The sequence below is a fragment of the Xiphophorus hellerii genome, chromosome 22 (assembly GCF_003331165.1).
Source record: "Xiphophorus hellerii strain 12219 chromosome 22, Xiphophorus_hellerii-4.1, whole genome shotgun sequence".
Lineage (NCBI taxonomy): Eukaryota > Metazoa > Chordata > Actinopteri > Cyprinodontiformes > Poeciliidae > Xiphophorus > Xiphophorus hellerii.
Window position 1 is genome coordinate 16,879,036 of NC_045693.1, and position 25,853 is coordinate 16,904,888.

Consider the following 25,853-nt stretch of genomic DNA (forward strand, 5'->3'; position numbering starts at 1 on the left):
GATGGAATTATGGGTAGAAATAGCAGGAGGCTTTATATCTAACTTTTTTTTTTTTTTTTCTTTGTCAGACTGTGTGAGCCTGGCATACCAGCGAGTCCAGAAGGTGGAGTGCACCTCTCCCCGACCGGTACTGGTACTCGGGCCTCTCAGTGACCCAGTCAAGGAAATGCTGGTTAAAGAATCTCCTGGGAAGTTTTGCAGATGCCTGCTGGGTGAGATACCCTCATCCAGATGTTTCACTTTTAATAAGAAGAAAAACAATACATCATCCTTAAGGTTTCTAACCAAAGGGATGAGACTTTACGGGCATTTATTTTTACATCATATCAATAGTTTTCTTTTTGCCACGTCTGCAGAGGTGATGAAGGCCTCGCAGCAGGCCATCGAACGTGGTGTCAAAGATTGCCTCTTTATTGATTACAAGCGCAGGAGTGGACACTTTGATGTCACCACCGTTGCTTCGATAAAGGAAATAACAGATAAGGTAGCACCTTTTCCTTTCTTATCTGTCGGGAGTCCAGTGGCTTTTATCTGTACTTAATCTCTGCTTTTGCTCATAAATCAAGATTACTGCTTATCAGTGTTGGATTCTGTTGAATTCATATTTGTGGTGGTGACAGAAACTTTACAGTTTTTCTTTTTTTTTTTCTTTTGTAAAATTACAGGGCTGTCACTGTTTGCTTGACATCGCCCCGCACGCCATTGAGAGGCTCCACAGTGTTCACATCTATCCTATTGTGGTCTTCATTCGCTACAAGAACGCCAAGCAGATTAAGTAAGTTTCAACCCGCTTCATGACACAGATGGTGGTGATGCCCCTGTCTGCTCTGTGTGTGGTTAATACAATAGAGCAGAATAAACATTCACATGTTTTATTCAATTAAAGATTGTTCATTTTTTGTTTTTGTTTTTTGTCTTCCAAACTGCTGTATTTCATTTGCATTCTATGTGACAGACCAACACAAAGTAGTGGATGGAAAATAATGCATCATTTTCAAAAGTATTTTTAAAAAATCTATTGATTTAATAACAGTCAGTAATTTTAATTGTGGACTATACACATTATATTTTGTAACAGCTGTGAGTTTGTAAATACTTGTTTATATTGGAGTCACTGGGACATTTTACATGAATGACTTCAGAAGATGGTTCGTTTTAAATCCGCTGCTACACAAAAATATGGCATAAAAATGAATCATCTGCTTTTTCCTTGACACAACCAAGGCTTGTTTTAAAACAACTCCCCAACATGTGTTTATATGGAAAATAACTATTTTTGGCAGGAAGATGAGTACTGAAAACAAATTAATTAAAGTAATCAAACTATAAATAATACCACAAAGTTTTTTACTCATCCTTGACATGTTAAACAAAATTTCATATTTTAAACTTTGCTGAGTTTTTCTTTTTTTTTAAATAAAGGAGTATAAATAGTTTAACAAAGCACTTTACCTCATATCAAAACACAAATTTTAACTTCTGTATTGAAATGTTTTAAGTGTTTAGATTCTTATTTTAAAATACCAAAATTTTGTTGTAAATTGACACCCAATTTTGACCATCTTCCGTTTTTGTTTTTTTCCTCAAGGGAACAGAAGGATCCAATTTTTCTCCGGGATAAAGTATCTCAAAAACATTCCAAGGAGCAATTTGAAAGCGCGCAGAAGATAGAACAAGAATACAGCAAATTTTTCACAGGTGTGTATGCAGTCGGTAAACAAAAACACACTGAAAAATAAGACGGAACTCAAATATCTTCATGTTTTTGTGATGTGATCAATGATCCATAATCTTTAAACAATTTCTTTTATTCTATTCAGGTATTGTCCAAGGCGGCAACCTCCCGTACATTTGCACTCAGATCACAACTATAGTTGATCAAGAACAAAGTAAAGTCCTGTGGACTCCACTTGGCTCCCCCTAGAGGAGCCTGGCTGTCACTATAGTGAGCCGTGGCTCTGCTTTTCATTCCCCAAACACTAATTAACTCTTTCACACTTTACCAATAGGTACACTACCATGAGCTAGTTGTGTAAATTATTGATATATATTTTTTTTATTTTGTCTTTGTTATGTTTTATAATCAGTCTCCTTTATTTCTGATGTACTCTGAAGCAGGTTGGTAGCATTGCATATTAACGTTAAGGTTTAATCAGTCTTCCCTGAGGATTCTGTCGGTGTGTTCGTTATGCTGCATTGTCTGTTTACAGTTCTGAGATAAGTCTGAATATCGGTGTTCAATATTTGATACGAGTGTCCCTTGACCATAAACCTCAACACTAATGAAGTTCTGCCGCTCCTGACATTTGTGGTTTCCCTACAAATATGCACCCATTTGATGATGACTGACAACTAATTATAATTTATTTTAATTTTATTTCTTTATTGTGCACATGGTGGATTGAAAAGTGAGAACACAGCTTTACGATTAAACCGCAATGACGTTTTTTCTGCAGAGGTGAATTGTGGTTTGTAGCAGTGATATGAAAGTGGAATACCAGCGTCAAGATCAGTCATGACATTTCTTCAACAATGCAAATGAATGCATTTAATCTTTATAACAAAATGTAGCAGTGGGTTTAATGAAGCCGCCTGCCAACAATCTCATGTTTCGCTCTATGCATGGTCCCCATAGCAGCCAGGTGTGTGGACAGATAGTAGGCCTTTCAGAAGTGCCTTTACACTAGAATATTAATCTGAAACCAACCGTGGGTCATTTAACACTAATTAAGACCTGTTTTAGATTCCTTTCAAAAGTTCACCTTAACCTGTTGACAAATGATGAAGGGGCTGATCTGAGACCAGCACAGTTTTAGCGAGTAACGATGGTGAGAATTTGAAGTTAGGCCGACACGGCGGCCAAAAGGTTAACTCCTCAGAATGCACTCCAGGTTCAGACTAACCACTGTGTAACTCATTCTGTTGCTTTAACACTTATTTAACAATATAGAGTATGCCACATATATGTAGTATGCAGCTAAATCTGGGAAGAAAACGTATATAACTATATATTCCATGTATTGTCACTTGGTAATACTCCAAGCCTTTGGCAGTCATGTCACGCCTCAACAGGTTAAGAGCATGTATTATGTTTTTTTTTTTTCCTTGTGGTTGGTTGTCAGTCACTTCTCACCACACCACACAATTTAAAGACATGCTACAAAGCTTAGTTTGCAGGGTAATACCTTTAGGGATTTTCCTCAAACCTCTTTAAATGTTAGTGACTTTTAACTGTTATTTGTTCTTTTTTTATTATTATTCAGGATGCAAAAAATAAACCCCAAATAATGACCCTTATTAAAGCTATATCCTATATCTTATTGTGCCAAAATCCACTGAAACACCTTTATCCTCATATAATATCCTATATTTCCTTTTTGCACATGTTTATCTGTGAACCCTAAACATGTTACTGTTCTTGTTTCCAGCATACTACAGATAGGTACTATAATTTCTACTGTAACTAATTCATGTTTTTATGTTTCACATCAGTTCCTTACATTTCATCGTTGGCCTTTGTTTTTATTTCTTGATTTAAAAAAAAAAAAAAAGAGGATCACTTCTTATTTGAGTTATTAAAAAGGGATTTGTCCTTGCACATTTTTAATGCAAAATTGTCGTCGAGTGTGACTATTGGGCTAAAGGAAAAAGAAGCAAATTGTAATGTTACTATTTTTCTGAGTAGTTAGGGTAAACCAACTTTAGAGTGAGATGCAACATAAGATGGCTGTCTGTTTAGAGAAAAAAAAGTGTTTAGATGCCAGGTACTGATTGAACTCTTTCATTAAAAGAATGTGATTTGTATGTTGAAGCATTAACATGAGAATAAACTCATTTTCTGTATCACATCACAGGCTCAGTCTGTATCTTAGTCTTGTTTTCTATTCCACTGAAACATTTTGTGTGAAATGTCCTGTATTTTCCAACATGCTGTTGTGCCTCCTCAACTAATATAAATCAGGATCAGGATGAAAAGAAAATGTTTGAGTCCTCTGAATTCATGCTAAAGGACAAAAAGCCCAGTCCATGTCAATAGAAAAAGGTGCTGATAAAATGCTATCAGTGGCAAAGATTAGATAAGGAAGGTGTGACATAATCTCTGTGGATCTCGGAGAGCTAAATGTGACCTTTTCTGAAAGAGAACATGGAGGAGCGGGGGGGGTAGATAGCAGAGTATACACTGGTTCTGTCCCCCATGGATGTCAGACATAAATTGCTGCCATTTTTTTTATCTCCTCCCACTTAAAATCTTTTAAGCTCTAAGCAAAATAATAATAATAATCTTACATCCCAAGTACAGTCTTTAGGTTAACTGTTTATTTGTCACATACTGTAAGTAGCTGTGACTACTTATGTGATTCAAATTTTCTGCTCCCCATCTACAAAAACTCCTAAGGCCAAAGAATACAAGTATGCAGTTTTTTTCTTGTAAATGCCCTCTGCTTAGTTTATATTTATTATTGCTGGAACTGGAAAAATCATTTGTTGGGGCAAATTGCCTTCTAAATGTTTCAAAAAGCAAATGAGAAACATTTTACATAGAATAGGTTGCATAAATCCTGCATTTATAAAAGGTTTTATAGCATGATAAACTTTAATCTATACTATTGGATCAAAATAAAGTAGTGTTTGTGAGTTGGAAGGAAAGTGATATCTGGTTTGTTTTGTTTTACAAAATAAAAATCTGAAAATGCGGAGTGTATTTATGTTCAAAACTTTGTAGGACAGTCTTTTCATGCAGTTAGGGATATATCTCTACCAGAGCAAAGGTTTGGTTGTTCTTTGTGGAATAGCTCAACTTTCAGTCACACTTCAATATTCTGTCACAGATTCTTACTTGGAATGAAGTATGAACTTCGACTAGGCCATTCCAGTTCTAGCCTTTGCTTTTATTTATGCATTCCATTATTGCTCTGTGTTTATGTTGATGGAAAATGAACATCTGTCCAAGACTTGAATCATATGATACCCCAGACAGGTTTTCTTAATACATTGACCTCTATCTAACGCCATCCATCCTCCAGTTGTCTCTGACCAGTTTAGCTGTCCCTGCTGAAGAAAAGCATTCCCATAGCATGCTGTCACCACCACGTTAGTGTCTTAGTTAGTTTTCCACAACGTACTGTAGCATTTTGCTTTGAAGGCCAAAACCTTAATTTGTTCTTTTTATCAGAATCCATTTTTTAAATGTGCTGGTTCTCCTACATGGATTGTGTCAAGCTGCAAATTGAGCTGCTTATTAGTTTTTCAATAAAGCCCAGATTTGCAAGATGACGACCAAAGAAAAAAGTAATTATTTACTGCTGCCCCACGACCTGACTCCAGAGAAGCAGAGGACAATGGATGGGTGGAAAAGTAATTATTCTTCACAATTTCTGTTTATTTCTTTGTTTACTGGATACAAAATGAAGCTCATGATGGGGAAAAAAACTCTAGTCTTATATTAACAGGTCCGGTCAGCTGGGAGAACCTGTCTGTGGATCTCAGCCTTCGGCAATTTAAAATGGACCTCATTTCTTGTGAAACCAGGACCGGCGGTGCTTTTTTCATTATGGGTTTTAGTTTGCCGCCAGCAAAATAATACACCAAAATTTCAGAGTAATTAGTTTTCCTGATGTCAAACATTTCTAGTAAAATCCAATTTGAAATCTCATGAAACAACATAAGACCAAAGTGGACCCACAAACAATATCAGATATATGTATTATTAGCAAAGATGTGGCGCATAGCTCTGCTTTCCTCCACATATCCTGCTCTAGCCCAGGTGAGCTACTAACCTGCAACTTTTAGAGGGCGTCCCTTCTCCAACACACCTGAGTCACACGAACGCCTCTTCAGAGCTGAGTGACTCATTAATGAGGGAATGCATTGATTAGATTCAGGTGTGGCTGGAACAGGCATTCATCCAAACCTTGCAGGACAGCAAAGGTAAGATTACAGAGGTGTTAAAGTGATTGGTTGTTTAGGATTTCGACATAAAGCGTCTGAAGGACTGAATCCTTGAAGCATGGCTCCAATCCTTTTACAAGACTGCTGTTTACTGTGAAAGTAATTAAAGCAGACAATTATTTTATTTAAAGAAAGCAAGAGGGTATAATGGCCAGTGGAGACAACATAGACATCAGGACAGTATCAATAATGAGACAAAAATGTAATCTGTAAAACAGCAAGATACCAAAATGTAAGTTTGAGACCAATAACAAAAAACCCTAGAAAGATGATGTCAAAATTGTCAACATTGGGAGTTTGAGTAAATGATTGATGTCTATTAATAATTTGGTAAACAGCTCTTCCAGACACAAAATGCCTCCTGCAGCTTGTTTTCCAACAGCTCCTCTGCATAATTTCTACAACACACAGGTGTGGAGTTGCAGCTGCACTCTGGCTCTGAGGGGAAGTTGTGCTAAACACAAGTAAATGGTCTTTATTCAGGTAAAGAGGACGGTAGCTCTTAGTGTTGGTGAAAATAGAAAATGGTCAGTGGACACTATAGTAATGTGTTGAATCAGGTCTGGTAACAAACTGGCAAATCAGAATTGGAGAGCTGTGTGGCATAACGGAGAAATGGTTTACCACCCTGAAGTTAATATTCTATATATACTATATATATGTAATCCAAGACAAGTAATGGTACAGTAATCAAATAAGATAACTGTAAAATTTCTCCTTTTATGCCATTTCATTAATATGGTGTCGGTGTCACATGACGGTGGCAGCATTATCATAATGGAATAGGGTTTTTCAGCAATTACAGCTAAGCTGGTCAAAGTTGATGAGAAGATGGATTGAGCTAAATACAGAATAATGCTGGAAGAAAACCTGTTAAAGTCTGGAAAGACATCAGAGTGGAGGGTGACATGGTTTACAGAAACCTGACAATAATTTCAAAGTTTTGTTTAAGAAGAAAAAAGTATCCTTATCCTTTCACTTCATATTTTTATTCCTATTTGTATTGGCCTCTCGGTGGTGGATGAAATGAAACATGAATGAATGAATGCGATAGATAGGCTATCATACAAAATCACAACAGAGTACGTGAATGATTATGTTTGTAAAGTGAAAAACTAAACCATTCTTGCAAAGCACTGTTTAATTTCTGATGTTTTAAAAAATCTGTCAGCATAATTAGTATCAGCTGCTCAGTGTAATTAAGTGTGTTCAGGAAATCAGCTCTTATGTTTACAACACTTTGTGGAGCTTCATTGCATGTTTGCGTTTTATTTTTCCTGTCTAAAGATGGACTTTCCCACTTTGTTTATTTTAACAAATGTGTAACAGCATTCTTCTTTTTCTTTTTACCTGTCTTTCAGATAAGTGAATTTTCAGGCCTGTAGGAGCATAACAAATATCACTCAGTTTTAAAATCATAAACAATATTACATTTCCAAATGTTTTTCATCCACTCAGACAGCCTGGAACTGTGCCATACCTTGCTGGTCGATTGAGTGCCTGTAGCCTGGGGTTAATTCCTCTGAGCGCTGCATGAGTCACATGGTCTCCTGGCCAATAATGTCACAATAAATGACGACCCTCCAGCTGCCTGTCGAGTTCTTTATGGCAAGAAACTACCCAGCATTTCGAAGTATGAGCCACGTATCAAATCAAAAAGTGTCAACTTAGGTTTTCCGCATGTCTACAAGAACATTTTGTCTGATGTTACTTAATACTCTCAGGAGAAGGTTGCACAAGGTTTTGGTCACTAATAACATTCTAAATCTGTTGTACTGTTACGTGCAGCTGTGTGGTGCCATGTCCCAATTCCTTATGTCCTCTAAGTCCCCTCCTGCCTGTTTTTAGAAAGAAGTCGGGCCTCAAACCCTTTAGCTGGGGTGTCTGTTTCAAGACAGCTGCTGACAGCTCAACTGAACTTGAGAAGTCTTAAGCCTGACAGAAGGAAGATCGTTGTAGTCGGTGCCGGGACGCCGTGGCCTTTCTGCACTCGTGTCGGATCTTATTGTTGGAGTGCTCACCTCCTCTCCCTAATTTCAGTCCAGCAGCAGGAATTCAGATGTGGGTTGTTCCTGTGATTCTGGGCGTGTTAGAAATGCCATGCTGTCACAGACCTGCCATCTCGCCTGTAATCTTGGCCTTTGGTTCTGCATTATTTGAAATTCTCCCCTGTGATGCTTATGATTAATTTTAATGACTGAATTTTGGCATTGTGAGCACAATCAGAGATATTTTATTGAAGGGAATATATATATATTTAAAAAGCTGGCTGTTTGTGGTAAATTAACACCAAGCATACAGTGTCTTGCAAAATTGTTTACATTCTTAGATATTTATATTGTGTCGCTTTATGACCACAAACTTCAATTGATAGACCGGTAATACAAAGCAGCATATAATACAATAGTAAAGCTAACACTACAAATCATCCTAAACAAAGCATATCCATGGAGCTACATGGAGATGCTGGCATGATGCTGTGGGCACTGCTCATCTTCAGCCGAAGGGTTTTTCATATGTTGGAATGGCCTAGTCAAAGTAAATACAAATGCATGGTTTATACATTTCGAAAAGCATGTTTCATTTTCCAATTCTGCACTACTTTTTGTTAGTCTATTGTCTAAACTTCCAGTTAAATACATTGAACTTCGTGGTAGTGATTTGACAGTGAAAATATTCAGAGGTTACAAGGCAGAGCAAATCAAACTTAAAAACTCAACCAACTTGTTGACTTTAGGCTTTGTTCTCGCTCCAAAATTTAATATACAACATGCATCCAAACAGTGGATAGCTACGTCAGGACGGATCAGCAGCCTGTTTTATGTGGAGCTGAACCGCTTGCACATGGAGTCATAACTCTGAAGAGCTATAATTCAAATATCGGATTGTCTTACATGTTTTACAACTCAGATCTGCTCCTAGTATAAATGACAGCCAGCCGTTACCAGGGGCTATTTTTGTGGAAGCACTAATATTTCCTGGGTAATAAATTCATTTGATAGCATGCATCAAATGAATTTATTAGACGTGTTTTCTTTTCAGAACATTTACGCCTGAGAATGAGTGTTTAAACTCCACACTTCCTCAGACGGAGCTGGTTCAAAATTGTATGTCAAACTGAGGAGAATTTACATTGAGTGTTAATATTATACTGATAATTTCATATATATACATCTAAATAAAAAAACTATCAAATTGAACTTGAGTTATACATGTCAGTTTGACGCCTTTATAGGTTCATTATATACTCAAACACATATTTTAGGCATTACCAAAAACTTAAATTTCAGTTTCCCAGAAAAAAAAATAAAAATACTGTTTTCTATAGTACAGAAGTCAATACTTAGAGCGCATGCCTTGTGAAGATCTCCTTAACTTTTAAATGGGCTTTGCTTCACAGTCATGTCAAGACTCCAGTTGTTCACGTTTGTGAAAAGCCCTTTGTGAAGGCTGTCAGTGATCCAGCTAACGTTTATATTTGGGTCCTGTATGGATAGGAACCAGACCCCAGACCTGATCAGTTATAGCTTACTTAATGGACCCATGCTGTCGATAGATGTTTGATACAGAACAACTCTCAGGAACCCCTGTGTAAGCCCTTAATGTTTGACGCAGTTTGAACAAATTTTCCTCTGTAATCATTTAAGACCCAGCATAGACTTTCCTATTGTACCCAATTATTATTATTGTTTAAGAATCAACCCAGGCCTACTTGGTTCCCGTTCAGGCCATAACACATTATTATGCAATATTATAATTATTTGAGAAACTTTTGGCTTTTTATGAGCTGGAAGCAACTGACATCAGAAATAAATACATGACATAACCCTATGTGTAATGTACAATGCTGCATGTAGAATGAACTCGGGCTTTGATCGGAAGAACTGAAATCCAATGGTATTCAATGATGCTCCGATTTACTAAAGTATGCCTGTATAAACGAAGCACTGAACAATTTTACTTTTTTGTTGCCAAACAGCCTGGAGAACTCTTGGACCCTTCTGCCACAAATGCATGGGCACCTGTCTTGTTCTGATGCGGCCAGTTGTTCATTAGGGTCAGCTGTTTACTCCGTATACTTTGCACTGACTGGATACTTGAACTACAGTCAGCCATGCCTCACCGTGATCACCAATCTACACCTGTTTTGACCTCATATAAAGGCTAAAACTGTGAGGATTTTACACTAATTGATCACGAAGGACGTTTATTCTCTCGCTCTAATTAAAAAAAAAAGAAAAACAGGACCTCCTCCATGGGTGAAAAACCACTATCTCAGTAATTGGAAAAATAGGAGCACTATCCTTGATGAGAAATCAACGCAATATTAACCCTTCCCCTTCCCGCGCCAGCCGAATACTCGGGGCACTGTTGCGTTTGTGTGCGTGGGAGACGATCATCACTTGATGTTTATAAAGCAAGATATAACCCTTTCATTTATGACTGATCAATACAGCCTCTTCTTTGCGACGTGCGTCACAGGCGTGCAATAAAGACACAGAGGCGCAGTTTAGCAGCCAAAGCAGTGTAAGGAACCAGTTCAGCTCCTGGAACATTATTTATTTATTTTTTTTTCAAAGAAGAAGAAGGGGGAAAAAAAGAAAAGAAAAAACGTCGTCGCGATCTCGCAGCTCCTCTGTCCATCTTATTATTAGCGCTTGGCTCCGCCCTCCTACCTGTAAATCTCCCCCCGCTCTCCTCTCCTCTGGAGCGGATCTGACAGGCTCGCTCAGCTGGCCGCTCCGTGCCAGGGCTGCAGGGGGACCGAATGGAGGCAGCGACATCCACCCGAGCGGCGCGCCAGTCCTCTCCTTAACGCAGAATCGACAACCCAAACCGCCTGTTTGAATATGTAGTCTTCTGACCTGCGTTTATTTTGTTCCCCCCCGCTCCCCCTCAACCTTTAGGACTGAATTACACGCGAAGCTTCCAACTGAAGGAGAGTTCAAATCGATTCTTCATCCGCTGATCGACAGGATTCCTGAATGGAAGACGGCTAGGGGAAGGAGCACAGCCGGGAACATTTTTTAAAAATATTTTTTATTTATTTTTTAAATCCTCTGCTGTTTGTGTGTCTGCATTATCAGGGGGGGAAAAAAGCAACAGCAGCCTCGGCGGCTGCAAACGACGCCGTCCCTGTCACGGCATATGGCGTGAAAGGGGCAGAAAAGCCCCTCAGAATGAGAAGCGCCTAAGATTCGTCGTTATTATTGCGGATTTAAATGCCTCACTCCAAGGGGCCACCGAGGCGCTATTTTGGTCTGCTTTGCGTACGCGGCGGCTGACACTGTCATTAATAATAAACAATTCTCTGGCATTAGAAACTATATATTTATGAAGATAATCTGGTGGGGCTGTCAAAATCTACTGCAAAAATAAAGGGGGTTGGGAGGGTGTATATATATACATTTCTTTCTTTCTGTTTTTTAAAGCAATATGGCTGGTGAGTGGGGTTGGGGACGCTGGCACAGGCTCTCCAAGGCTCCTCAATGCTAGCCGAGGCACATGGCACGGATCCCCATGGAAGCGACAGCTCTATGAGGACAAGCAGCATCGATAATAACAACAATCCGGACTCTTCGATCTTAATATCCAAGATGGAAGGCGTTGTCATCCCCTACACGTCTGAGGTGCCATGCGACGACTATGGACAGCGCATGTGGTGGGCATTCCTCGCCTCCTCCATGGTGACGTTTTTCGGGGGTCTCTTCATCATCCTGCTATGGAGGACCCTGAAGTATCTGTGGACTGTCTGCTGCCACTGCAACATAAAAAATAAGGTAATGGCTGGAAACTGTGTGAGCAGTCATATCCACGCAGAAGCACTGATGCAACATGCTGTGGGAGTCAGAATGGGATTTAAAAAAAAAAAAAAAAAATTGATATATATATCAAATGGTTTTTGGTATTATTTTGAATAATATAAAGACGCATGAGGCGCCTATTGCAGTTGTGAACACACCGTGGTTGTTGTTTTTCCTTGGGCTCTTTACTCCCACTCTGACATGAAGGGGGTGATATTGCGTGAGGGCTATGGGTGGAATAAGAGCAGAGGGATTCCTTCATTTTATTTTGCACTAGCAGAGGCGGCTCAAGGTTATAGGAGCCCCTAGGGAGAATTACCTTTTTTTTTTTTCAGGTTTGGGGAGGTGTCGGGTTTCCACCATTTTCACTTTTATACAGAGGTTTTCTCAGGTCAGAGGACATGTTGCTCAATGATCCGTGCATGCTTTGAAGCTGGAAATTAAAAAGTAAGAATAAAATAAACCATATTACATAGAACCTGTTGTTTTTTATCATAACAGAATACAAATTTTGCTCTTTCAGATTTAAAAATAGAAAACATACTCATTTTCTCATCTTTTTTAACACCTAAAATTATGCTAGTGAACTATATGTATGCAAAAAGCATTTGCCCATATCAGGTTCCTTCTGTTTTTGTAATTACATCCTAGAATTTTCAGGTCTCCTTTGAGAATTTTTTAGCTGAGAGCAGAATTTATTGTTCAATCAGTAATAACAAATATTTGATTATTTACGCTACATTTCTGTGAGTAATCAGGTCCAAGTGTCCTTTGTGAAATTTAACAAGAAAAATGTGGTTATTCACAGTTACATCAGTCAAATCCTGTGCGATTAAAATAAAAACAGCGCGCGGAAAAAGTCTCAAATCATTTGTAAGCTAATTTGTTACTAAATGCTAATTAATTCATGATTATTTCTAAAGTACGTCTGTGATGAAACTGACCAAACTATTTTAAGACTTAGTTTGGCAGATTTTTATTTATTTATTTTTGTTAACTTGTAAAATTAAAAGGCTGAATTTAAAAATGATATTTTTATAGATATCAGCTGGTTAATATAGCCAGTGTCACTGATTGTGTTCGCTAGTTGCGGACACAATTATTAGTTTATTATTTACGCCATATTTTGTTCTATACAACACACTCATTTTGAATACAACCCCATATATGACAGGAGTATAGAAAACATCTGATATTCTCTTCAGGCTACTTTTGGTTGGCTGTTTTACATTCTGTTGTAATTGTAAAGATGTGGCATCTCTTGTTTGAGGTCTGTGATAGTTGTCGGTTGAAAAGCCTTTCAATTCAGATCTGTTTTTAGTCCCTACTGTGGTTGTTGTAAGGGTACAGACCAACTGACGTTAATATTATCAGGTATTGGTTCCCGGTTTCCTGATTGTGTCCTGATAATAGCTACATTGCTTCAGTCACAGAAGCTGTGGTGGTTGCCGTACAAGAGGTCTTTCCCCAATACTTTCAATTTCTGTGTACCAAGTCCCTCTTTAATGCTTTTCACATGGCTGAAATGCGTTCTACCTTAAATGTCGGCATAGTGCTGACGGTAAATTGTGAGCTGGAGTAATGTAGAAATAGGATAATAAGATGGAATGCCTGTTATGCTGCCTGCTTGGGGTGGATGAATCATAGCTGATTCACATTTAGTTCATGTGTGACTCACACTCTTGCGTGTAGTGAGAGTGGTCCCCCTGGATGGATCGAGGAGCTGTTGAATGGTGATGGTGTGAAATGTGTATTTAAAAAAAAATATTATTTAGAACAAAAAAAAGTAATGATTGATTAAGTGAAGACTGGTGGGGAAAAAATTATTTAAATTTTGTGTCCTTGTCGCATCCTGTCTGCGTCCTTCATGCTGTGTTCTTGACCTTTTCCTGTCTCTTTCGTTGAAACAATGAGCTGGGAGTAGAGCATAAAGAGCATCTTTGTCAAACAATAATTACAAAAAAATCACCTTTTCTCCTTATCCTGGCTCAGTAGTAACTGATGCAATTCAGCATATTTTTATCTTGGTTTGGTATAGGGTTGTTTTGAGTTCTCTTTAATGCCCATATGTACTTTTACTACGGCTGGTTCTGGATGGTTCAAAATAATGTCCAGGTTTGATATTGGATATTATTATTATTATCCATCCGTCTGATTAAAAGAAGTACTCTTCTGCATAATGTACTAAGTGTTTCAGTATGCAAACCTGGACTATAATTCTGTAGCTGGTAACGTTGGTCAAAGTTTTAGTCAACGAAGGGAGCAGAGCATAATTTTTGTAAGTTTTAAATTAACGTGCTGTATTATTGCTGACACGTTGTTGACCCGAGGAACTTTTCAGCAACCTTTACTATTCAAATAAAGAAGAAAATAAAAAATGAGTAGAACCACAAATCCTACATGACCCTCATCAAAAGGTCATCTTTAAAGTTTGATGAATATCCAGCATACAAAAGCTAGATATATGTTTAAAAACCTAAAGCATCAAGATTATTTATATTTTTTGACAAAAGGAGATAGTTTGTAACTGTCTTTCTGCAGCAGAGATACAATGCAGGTGTTTATTAAAACAAAGGAATTATTCAACTGCGTCTTCTTCAAATATTTAAAACACGTTTTATTTCTAATAAGAGGCTACAAAAGATGCACTCAGCCCTGGAGCTGCAGGCTGCAACATACTCCTAAACTCATTCGAAGCCTTCATAGAGGAGTTGAATCTGTTATAACAGCAAAGAGTGGACTCACTTCATGTCAAACCTCATGAATATATGAATATGAACAGGATGTCACTGAAGCTCACATGTCTCGGAGTAGACGAGTGAATATTTTTAGCAGTGTACCTACCGTTTTACGATATACATATTTCAGAAACAAATTTGCAACTGTCTTTTAATTTTGCCAAAGTGACATATCAGGTTAATGCCACTAGATAAAAATGAGCAGCAAGAAGTTCCCGTGTCCCAATCCTTGCCTGGGATCTTGCATTTTTGAATTCTCTCCAGGTACTCCGAGTTGGCTACTCTCAGTGACCTTTATGATATCGTATGAGTGTGTGTGTATGCATAATTGTTTGCCCTGTGAGTCTTGGTGTTGCCCAGTAATGAAGTGGTGACCCAGTCAGAGTGCACCTACTGCTGTCCCAATGACTCCTGGAGATTTGCACTAGTCTCCCCATGACTCTGCAAGGATGACTGGATGTATCCAATGAATAGGTGGATGAACAAATGCATTACTCAAACCACAGTGGCATCTATTAACTGAGGCTTTCACAATGAGTCCACCAAGGTATTGGCAGAGCTGAACAAAACATTAGTAAATATTTATATCTCATTCAAACAGCTTTCCTTTACACCATAAAACTAACTCTGCACTGTGTACTATTTATATCACTGCTTGACTGCCCTCTCACTGTCATGTTGCTACACTCTTGGACTTTGTCGTCAAAAACTGCATTAAACTATGTCACCCTTCAGACTTTTCACTATCTTGCTCGTAACGTGATGAAAACCAGCCATGCAGATATAATTAGGGATCCATCTTGTGCCTGCTGGTGGGTATCTGGTTGTCTCTTCTCTCTTGGAAATGAGGAGGAAACTGTTAAAAACAACTGCTTGTTCCTGTTGGTTTCCCCCTATGTGTATGTAGGGAAGGCAGAGTCATCCTGTTAGGTGACTTTGGAAGGCTTGACACTTGGCTACAGTGGGAAAAGGCTTGTTAGGGGCATTAAGACGGGTGAAACTGGATCCCTGTTCAGCTGACTGGTACAGCCGGTGAAGTTGGCAAGTGTCTCATACAGGATGCATAGTTGGCCTGGGGCCGTGGCCGCCTCTCTGCGCCGTTACTTGGAACCTGGAATCAGAAGCGAGGAAATGGAGGTGGGAGCTCCGAGGGAGAGAGGGGAGATGTGGATGTGGAAACGGCGGGTGAGAGGACGATGAAAGGTTTTCAGAGCAGTGTCCCCTGCCTGGATTCAGTCAATGACACACAGCTGCTTCCTAGTTCTTTATAATGGCCTTCATCTCTATTAGGATTATAAGCACATGGCGGAGCGATCATGCAGAAAGTAGGAAAGGTTGTTGCAAAGTGAAATGTGCTTTTAGTTCTTGGAATCGGGACAGTTTAACCTCTGAGAATAGAACTTAAAAGGTGCTACCATCTTATTACTGCAACACTAAGTGCTGTAGGAGAAATTGATGATGAAATGTATTCTGACTCTATGTGAAACTGAAATGTTTTATTTCAGAAAGAGAGAAGGGAAGGGAAAAGACTGATTTAAAGCAATAGAATGATTATAAAATAAAAATTGGCACAAGAAAAATCAAGTGAGTGAGCGAGTTGTTCCACTATGCCTAGATGCTGTTTTAAACCACACATCAGCCACATGTGTAATCTGATTCACCGTTATTCCCCAGCCAGCGCTCATCCTCAGGTTTCCTGGGTAAGCTACAATATTGCAGTGTCCACACTGCAGCCAGAGACGACTCATTCTGAATGAACACTGGAGGAAGTCATTCTGTAAACATTGTGTTAATAAATTGTAAATGAATATGATGGAGTTTATTTTCAGTCTTTATTCTAATTCCTAGTGCTCCCCTTCTTGAGATTTAAAGATCCTCTCTGAATCTTGCCCCCTCCGTGAGTCTTTTTATGTGATGCCTCTCTTATTTGAGTGGGAAGGAGCATAGAAACCCAGTTACAGTTTCCTCAAAGCCCCATTATGAGTGGCACCATCATGTTCTACCCATAAAGTGAATGAAAAAACTGAAATATTGCATATTATGCAACACATTGTTCAAAATGCTAAAATGAATAATTAAAGTGAATTGGCACATGTTGCTTTTTGCAATATAATAGCTGGAATGTAACATAACAACTGAGCAAGGGGTTTTAAACCAGATAAATAAATTAATCGCTTACTATAGGGAAATTTGTGTTGTGATTTGGGGAGCAAACTTTATTAAAGAGGACAATCCCCAAACCCTTCAGAGATTTTCTCCAGAACTTTGAATGGCCGCCCTGTTGTCTCTACCTCAACCCTACTAAACACACGTGGGATCAGATGAGATGTACAACTTCTACCAGAGCGACTAATGCAACCATATTTGTCGATCTGCAACAAATGCTGGTTGAAGTGCATCAGCAGAAGAAGCATTTCCAGGTTGTTATGGTTGTACTCCGTTCTCACACACTACTAAAACCCCTGTTTAATTGAACAAACTGTTTAATTACCAAAATGCCTTGTTTCTTCAAATTGTATTTTTTTTCCATTAAAAGAGATGACGCCAAACAAGAGTTGATAGCAGAATAGTCAGTTTAGCATTGCAATTTTTTCATTGCCCACTCAATATACAAATGCATTTTTGTTAGAAATGTGGCTCTATTTAAAAGGGTCTTAAACAAACTTCCTTAAAATAAGAAGTGCCAAGATGGATTGTTAAAGAAAAGAAATGGTAGACAAAATGCAGAATTGCTTGCTTTTTGTACTACGTTTAAGATTTTTGCATGGTTCCATGTTGTATTGTAAGTTTTTGGTTCTAGTGGCTTTTAATCACATTAACCAGACAGGAAAGGAGTTACAGAAGAACATGGGAAGACATTCAGCGAATTGTGCAGGATATATCTATGTCACAGAATAACGGTCATATATGATCTGCCTCTTTTGCCGCTGAGCCATGCAGCTTCTACTTATATCCCTTTATGATTTTGGCTTGAGTTTAAACTGATTTTGTATCCCCATAAACATCTTGATTTGGGCGTTTTAAAATACCCTGCATCTGTGACTTTGCAATAAGAAGACTGGGTTTTCTGAGGCAACAATGAACTGTTCGCACTGTCTGAACCACAATGGTGTCACCTAGACATGGACAGACCATACATCTGCTGTATAAGTCAGAAAGGACATTTTCAATCCAAATATGGCTCTGCTTTCTCTACAACCCCTTTGAGGATGCATCACACAGTGTCTTTGTGCACTTAAGAGCCACCAGCTGCCAGAATTGTAAAGCAGTTTCTGTCCAAACAGAAGAGGAACCGTGATGGAGATGTGCTTTTGGCTGTGCCTGAACAGATTTACTTACTTTTTCAAACCTATTCAGGTTGACATGGTAATACTTGGATATGTTCTCCGCATATCACATTAAAGCAAACCATTTTTTCCCCCAGGACAGTAGTTTCTTCTGTTGTAAGGACTACAGGGATGCTCACTTGTTTCAAAAATTGCAATTATTTAAATGTGGTGTTGACACAGTGTGAAAGAGAATGAGCAGATTTTCAAGACAATGAGACAATTTTCTTTTTCCCCCACTGTAGCTTGCTCTTTGCATACACATTTGAGTCTCTTTAGTTTCAGCATTTGTAGTTCTATGACTGAGATTTAACTTCAGGATCTGCATTTTATTAATTTTTTTTACTTTTAAAGAGTGAAAACAGCCATAATAATTTTGGAAATTTAAACTTATGTAGTAAGTACCGATTGTATGCAGTGTGGGTCTTAGAATTTAAGTGTGCTCACTGATTATGTACATTGGGCATCTGGGCCCCATTTTTCTCTCTTTTTGTGTGAGCTAGTGGTTTAGAAGTCTACCTCATGGTTGTTTCTAATGAAATACAGCAGCATAGGTGATCTTTAAATCATCTCTGGGCATTTTTCATAAAGGAAGATTGTTATTGATTTCTATGCTCTAAGGCCTGGCTTACATGGCAGTGAAATTAATCAAACCCAGTCCAGCGTTTGCTACATTTGTGGTTCTCTGTGTAGCTTGACCATGGCTGAATGTATGGCCTGGGTCTTCAGTGTATTAACCCTTCAAGTAAAATGGACCACGGAAGGAGAGGAGATATTGTGAGTCTGTGTGTTCCCTTATGCTTGGCAACAGACCATCTGAACGTTGGCAGAGCAGCACACTCCCCTCCACCATCAGCTGTCCCTCTCACTAACCACACCCTGACTTGGCCCAGCTCACCCATTTCATCCCACATGAGTTTTTTGAATTCCAGATGTAATTGAAGAAATTAAATGCTAATCCCATTAGGACACTGACATAACTAAACTTGCAATTGCATTTACATTTATAGGTCTGAATAGGTGGATTACTACAGTGCCTCCCGAAAGCATGCATGCCTTTTTAGATTTCTCTCTCCCAGTCAATGCCCATAAAATATGGCAAGACTTGAAAATAAATGTCCACCCTCATCTCATCCAGTTTAGCTGAAACATTGAACCTTATGGAGGTCGGATTGAAAACAATCATTTTGCATGAGTTTAAAATTGCTCCCTGAGCTGCGACACAAACACTGAAACATTATTGTGGTGCAATCTTTTCACTGTGACCCCGATGCTCAGTTGGATAATAGACGTGTTTCAAAGCTAGAGCTCAGAGGTTCAAGCTACTTATAAGGTTAAATTCAGACTAAATCCACATCTGTTCACTGTCTTAAACTTGGGTGAGATATCTTCTAAGCTTTCATTTTTAAGCAAAATTCAACTTTAGCTGTTTAGCCATAATGTCTACAATTGTAAGCTTATTGTTTTAAAAAATAAAGTGCACCCTTGCCAGAATGGGCAGGTTAATATTTGTTTTTAACTAGTTTTTAAGCTACATAAAGAAAATATTTTTTTCTGGAATAAGGATCAGCACAAACAAATATTGTGAAGTAAAATTTAAAGTAAAATCATTAAGATTTGTAAAACGGGGCGTAAAAGTAAATGTATAAAATGCCAACAATAAAAACAGAGCATGTTTTTTTTATGAATGTCTAAAAATACTGTGCCATGTAACTTTTGTGATAGCCTGCTGATTAACAAGAGACTTATTTGAGTCCATCAGTGTTGTCAAATCTCTGTTCTTTTCTTTCCTTCTATTTTCTCCTAATCTCTGCCTTTAAATTCCAGCCAGATGAAATAATAGACCCTAATCTTTAGAATCACAGTGGATATAACAGGAGCTCCTCCGAACCTTCTAAATTCAGCACCTCTGATTGACTTTCTTTTCTCATACTCCTAATGTGGAAAGTGTGACTCATGAGTTTTATTCAGCGCTGATCCTCTCTCTCTTTTTTTTTTTTTTTTTCTACACCCTAATCCCTAATTTTCTGGGTGTGATCTGGATGCCATCTAGGGGCGACTGTAGTGGGCCACGTTGATGCACGTTAATCCACCGACAAGCAGAATCTACTCAATGTTTATCACATAAGTCGCATGCCCGCCCTAACACTTCCCAGACAGTGCTCTCCTGCTGTTTGTCATGTTACGGCTTCCTCAGACACTGACTGGACTTTTTAAAGGACAGCCACGCCTGTGCAAATATTCTGAGGTCAAAGGTTAAAGTGGGAACTGTAAACCTGGCTCCACCAAGGAGTTGAATGTTAGTGGCTTTCCCATCATGGGGACTATACCGCAGAGTCTTATGCCAACAGATCCTCGGTGTGTTTGAGTGTCTTCTGCTGCTTGGGATCAGCTTGGCTGAGGTGTTGTAGAAAAAAGCCTGTCACTGGGTAGCCGGCAGGATGATTCGGTGTTTCATAGTTAAGAGTTAAGTAGCTTTACGCTTCAGCTGTTTTTGTCTTTTACTTGGCTGAAATCAGAATAAGACTGTACGTTTGCAAGTTGGGTGTGCTAATACAAATTAAAATACATTTCAAGAAAGATCACTTTACATTTTGGATGTTTCAAATAATTAACAAAGAGTGTAGTAAATGTTAAAGTACGACCATTTAGAAGTAACTGAGCCTTAAAATTATGAGCTGTTATACAATATGCAAATTGTGCTGACCGATGTTAATTTTATCAGGTGAGATTGTAATCATTGCTATATTTAAAGTTCGTTAACTAAAAGACTAAAAGTTAAACTGCAATAAATTTAAAACTCCATGCAGAACTATAGCACATATTCTATAAAATAATTAATTAAATACAGAAATTATATATGACATAAACATCAATTTAAATTGTAATGAATGATTTCCACATTTAATCATTTATTTGTATATTTAAAATTTACTGACACATTTAGAAAGCTATTACTACATTTATTTATATATCTTTTTTGTTGTACTCCCATTTTGATGTACGTGACTTTATAATCAGTTTATTGTTGGCCTTTATGGATTGTACTTTATTGATGTGTTGCCATGTTTTCAGCATGTGAACACATAGAGTGAGTTAGAGTTAGAATTGTGAAGTAATTGAATTAAAATCAATTTGCTGTTACACATTCTGGTTGTGAATTTCAGCTTACCCATGGACGTGTGTTCAGTTGTATATTTCTAACCAATGTCCAGATTAACTAGTATTAACTGCATCATAATCAGATACATTTGTGTTTGTGGTTATGGCCCAATGTCAGGTTAGCAGAAGTTGATGGATGGATGAATGTGTTGTAAGGTTATGCTTAATTTAATTTAAAGTGTTTGGAAAGTTGACTGAAACATCTTATGGAGGTTGACGCAATGAAAAATGATCAGCTGGTTTCCAGGAAACTGCATTAAAATGTTTTGTGTTCTCAGTTAAGGGTTTTTAAATACTCTTTTACAGTTTTCTCTTCAACTCTGTGTTCAAATTAAGACATGCAGTCACATTATAACTCTGTCTTTTACAGAATACATCCTGGCTTTTCATGCTGTGGCATGGTCTCTCAGCTCATGCGCTGCCCTCCAACTAATATTTAGTGGAGCTGATTATCAGGCAGAGCCAGACATCTCCTAGTCTCCCCTTCTCTCCCCCCACCCTCCAGCTTTCTTCCAGTTCCCTTAACCCACCGCCCACCCTGAGAGATCAGCGCTGCTACACAGACATCAAAACGCAGTTAACGGTTTAATTGAAGCTTTGAGCTGTGTGCAGTGATGCACACAGAGTGTGTGTAGAGGACATGGCAGTGACCTTCAGTGATCCCCAGCAGAGGTAATATTTCTGGTTTTTATTTGGGACTCAAATTCTCTCTTGGCAACTTTAGTGAAAATAAAATCTTGTGGGCGAGCAAATAACCCCCCCGCTCCCCCCAAAAAACAACCTGTGTTATCAGGGAGGGTTCTGAATGTGTTAAAATTACATATCAGCACCACAACCGCCTCCCTCAGCAACTGGTCCCAATTAACCTCAGAGGGGGCCAGACTAATATGCTAATTGTCATTCTCCTAGTGGGCTAAAAGCAGGCTCAGGTTTCGCTGGCCCTCGTAGCATGCATGCTACAATGCTAGTACCGCAGCTCATGTGGCAGCACTCCAGTCGGTGCATAAAATGGGATGTTACAGAGCGAAAAACAAAAGTCTAAATGACAACAAAAGATGAACATAATCGAGACTTATTTAGGCTACCTTATGGCTTCTTCTGGGGTTTTCAGGGTGGCTGCACAGAATGAATAGCCCTGCTGTCAATTACTACCTTGTTTTTGATGCTCGCAAAAGTGAAATCCCAGAAGGCCTCACCGGCCTCAGGTTTCCCCCACTGCCCGGCACAGTTCTGAATGCTGTGAAATGGATCTTGACGCGAACAAAGCGAGACGGAGCAGTTTCTGAGCAGCATGAGCGTTGTAAAACGATGCTTCTGCAGCTGAGCTTCCAATGACAACATGTGTAGACATGATTTTTACAGAATGATGCACAGAGAGTATGGGTTCATTGCTGGATGCCTCATTAAAGATGGATAACTGTGCCAAGCTGCCATGCGGCTCTGTAGCAGACTATACAATTCAGTTAAAATATCCTTTTGTAACTGATTCATAGAGGAGGGTTAGGCTTTCTGCAAAGTTTTCCACTTTGGAAAATATTTATCTGCAATGTTACTTTTATGTCGGTGTATAATATTATCAGTGTCGTGGACTACTTGGAGTCCTGGCAAAGTTGTATATTTTTAATTTTTCTTTCTGTTGTGTTTTTTTTTTGTCTTTTGTTGCATATAGATTTTGTAGACTGTACTGCAAATTAATTGTCCCTCAGGGACAATAAAGTATTTCAATACAATTATGAGATGAAAGCAAAACAGACAATAGTTTGCATGACTGCACACATCTTGGTGAATGTGCTTTTGTAATATATGTTGAATTCATGCACACAAATAATCTGCACAATGATAAAACAAGCTGTTAGAGTTTAACCAGTAAATGAAGTGTAATTGTTAGCGTTTTTTATGCATGTATGTATCGGTGAATAATTTTGTTCATTATGTGCAAAATTCCAACAATTAAAAAAATTATTTTTACTCGTAGCTTAAAGTCCAAATTAAATTTATCAATTGAATTGTTAATACATGTTTACATTTAAATAAACACTCCATCCTGCTGTCAATTTATGTTTTAAGAGCTGCACAATCAATAACTCGTAACCAAAAGGATTATAGCATGCATTTAAATTTCTTTAATCAAAAGTTGTCTCCCACAATAAGTGAAAGATACATTTTCAGAGTTGAAGTCATTGGGGCAGTAAAATCAAGTTTATTAGACACAATCTATCCCATCATTGATGTCAGGTGAATCCTTTAACAAAAGCTGCTTAGATATAAACATAATGTTTGTTTGCATTTTTGTAGTTTTAGGTATATCCAGCATTGTGGATGATCATATGGAGGTGGTTTGACTCTGTGTTGTCATTATTTGTCAAAGAAATGCGTCTAATTATAGTTACTACTGCATGTTCAGTAATTACGAGGCTGACGCTTCTGATTCTCCTCCTCGGATGCTAAAGTGTCCCTCAGGGAAACACTTGAGCTGAAATGGCTCCCAGTAAGTAAACCAGCTTCTTGTGTGGCAGCTCTGTTAATGATTAAATAAAGTGAAATTTCTTTCTCTATTAAAGGAGAGAATGCAACTAATCCTGACAAAGCAGCCATTTTACCCATGGTTTTCTGTACCGTATCTGTCAAGATTCCTACTTTGTATGTTTCTGGATTGTTTGCAGTCCTTCCTGTAATGTGTGATCCAACTCTAATGTTCACCAGGGGAGCAGCAGGGATTAGCTGATATATTCAGATGGTGTAACTCTATCAGCAGTTCTCATCTAGTGTTGTGGAATTCGTTGGCTGCAGTGTCACGCAGCCGTTGTACTCCATCGCAGTGTTTTGGCAGCATCTAACGTTTACGTGGCCACCAGTCCCAGGTATTCACTGTAAGTGGAAGAATTTTCAGCACCACGGAGAGCTCTGGAGAGGGAAACTGGGAAAAGCTTCTCCTCCAAATCCATGGTTGCTGATGTCTGTACTATAATGTATATTAAGAAGCATCTTTCTTTTTTTAATGTTTTTTCCTCTTTTTTTGAGAGTGGTCAGACAGGAAAACCGGTTATGAGACATTCGGCAAAGGTCATCAAAACTTGAACCCAAGACGGCCGTGTTAAGGACTAAGGCCTCCGTATACACGCTTAACTCCTGTGCCAACGCCACACCCTAAGAAGAAGCTTTCTTAGTCAAAAATTAAATTGAACAAAACCAGATTGTGATAATTTTTTGTTTTTAAAACTGCACAGAGAACCAAGTATTTTCTAAATGTGGGTAAAATTGAGTCTAAGTGTGTTTCTAGTATTCATGCAAAGGTAGAACTACTTCTAAGATGGTTTCAACTAGATGCCATAAGGATTTAATGAGGTATGTGTGCATTTAGGGGAAACCCATCCCAAAATTATTTTATAAAAATTAGAGCAAATTGCTGTTTGTGTTACACAAATTGTATTGAAAAAACACCAAATGTGCTACGCCAACAATAGGCCAATGTGTTTACAGACTGGAAAAGTGATTTTCAGTTTTAAATGTATTCAATAATAAGCATTTTTATTTCTGATTTGGCCTGCCCATCATTTATCTGAGTGATTCAAAAGAAAATATGCTGATAATGGGGTAACTGATTTAATATGACAGTAACTTGAATTTATTGAATCTTACAGAAAACATAATTTGGAATAAAAGGTTTATAGAACAAATTATTAAATTAAAAGCTGCTCTGGTGGATATGTTTAACCTCTGGGTTTTGGCATCTGTTTATAGGCTTTCCTTAAATCAAAAGGTATTTTGTGTTTTTGTACAAAACTTCATACATTAGATTTACCTTTCAAGACTCGCTTGGCATGAGGAACCGTAGTTAAATTCTTGGATGCTTGACAAGTGAAAGTATTTACTGTTTATTGTGAATGCAGGGCAAAAAGAGAAGTTATCCCTTTGGAAACATTTACTCTGCAAATTTAACATTCAGATCTGCTTATTAGATCATGCATATTACATCAGATTAAGTGCAGAGCTGACATTTTGCCTAAGGGGTGAAACCAGGAGGCAGCTTATGAGTCTTTGGAATTGACAGATTTCATACATTTTGGGGTCATATTTCCACAAAAATAATATTATGGATAACTCATGGAAGAACAAAACTCCCTCCATTATGAAAAACAGAAAAATGCCCAGGTAAAAGGAATATTGCAAAATCTAAAATCAGCAATCAGAGGGCATTCCCTCAGTTGTTTAACCCATTAACTAATAATTATCTAAATACACACACACTAACCCATCTGTTACATTTAGGAAAGAAAATGTGGATGCTAATTTGTATTATATGGTAGTTATTAATGACTGGAATAGTTCACTTTAATAAAATTTGGGATTTGCTATAAACATTTATATATGTAATGCAGTTTTGTATGCATTTAATAAGTCAGGTTAATAATGGATAATTCAGGAAATGCGGGAGGCTATTCAGAGTCAAATTTTACATAATTTGTAGCTTCAGGAAATAATCACTGCTCTGCTTCATAAATAATAGCTAAATAGTTACAGCCTAGAGTTGTTGAAAGCATAACGATAACATTGAGATTTTTTATGTCAGTCACTAGGAGTCCAGCATGATCTAAGTCTACTGTAAATATAATATATATAAGGTATTTCTGAGGCTCAGCAGACATTCCTGTGTCCTGCAGTTTACTGTGACTTCACAGACTTCAGCTGGAATGGAGTTGAGCATCTCTGGTATTGAACATGTTTTAAATGTCTATGAGGGTTGATCTAAATGGATGTGTTTTTGTAAAGCTTTTGTAGGTTGTGGTGAAATAAAAGTGTTATGCTGGTGTGTTGAATCAGGAACACACCTAACATAGAGGTCACAGGTCATCAGGTACTGTACTCTGTTTTAG

At 38.1% G+C, this 25,853-nt stretch overlaps 2 protein-coding genes across 30 annotated transcripts in view; both read left to right on the forward strand.

The window, feature by feature from the left end:
- dlg5a (discs, large homolog 5a (Drosophila)) overlaps positions 1-3,853 on the forward strand; it is a 43,838-nt gene extending 39,985 nt beyond the window's left edge. For all 3 annotated transcript variants that reach the window (XM_032552920.1, XM_032552922.1, XM_032552921.1), the window contains 5 exons: positions 69-212; positions 357-484; positions 666-775; positions 1,589-1,698; positions 1,821-3,853. In XM_032552920.1, the coding sequence (XP_032408811.1) occupies positions 69-212; positions 357-484; positions 666-775; positions 1,589-1,698; positions 1,821-1,924 (596 nt within the window). In that variant the 3' untranslated portion in view covers positions 1,925-3,853. The remainder of the gene's footprint in view (positions 1-68; positions 213-356; positions 485-665; positions 776-1,588; positions 1,699-1,820) is intronic.
- Positions 3,854-10,371: 6,518 nt separating this feature from the next.
- Positions 10,372-25,853, forward strand: part of kcnma1a (potassium large conductance calcium-activated channel, subfamily M, alpha member 1a) — a 160,691-nt gene continuing 145,209 nt past the window's right edge. For 8 of the 27 annotated variants that reach the window (XM_032554022.1, XM_032554024.1, XM_032554025.1 and 5 more), the window contains exon 1: positions 10,375-11,729. In XM_032554022.1, coding sequence (XP_032409913.1) covers positions 11,439-11,729 — 291 coding nt within the window. In that variant the 5' untranslated portion in view covers positions 10,375-11,438. Of the gene's footprint in view, positions 11,730-25,853 lie in introns of all 27 variants that reach the window. The other 19 variants (XM_032554020.1, XM_032554019.1, XM_032554033.1 and 16 more) reach the window with 8 other exon arrangements.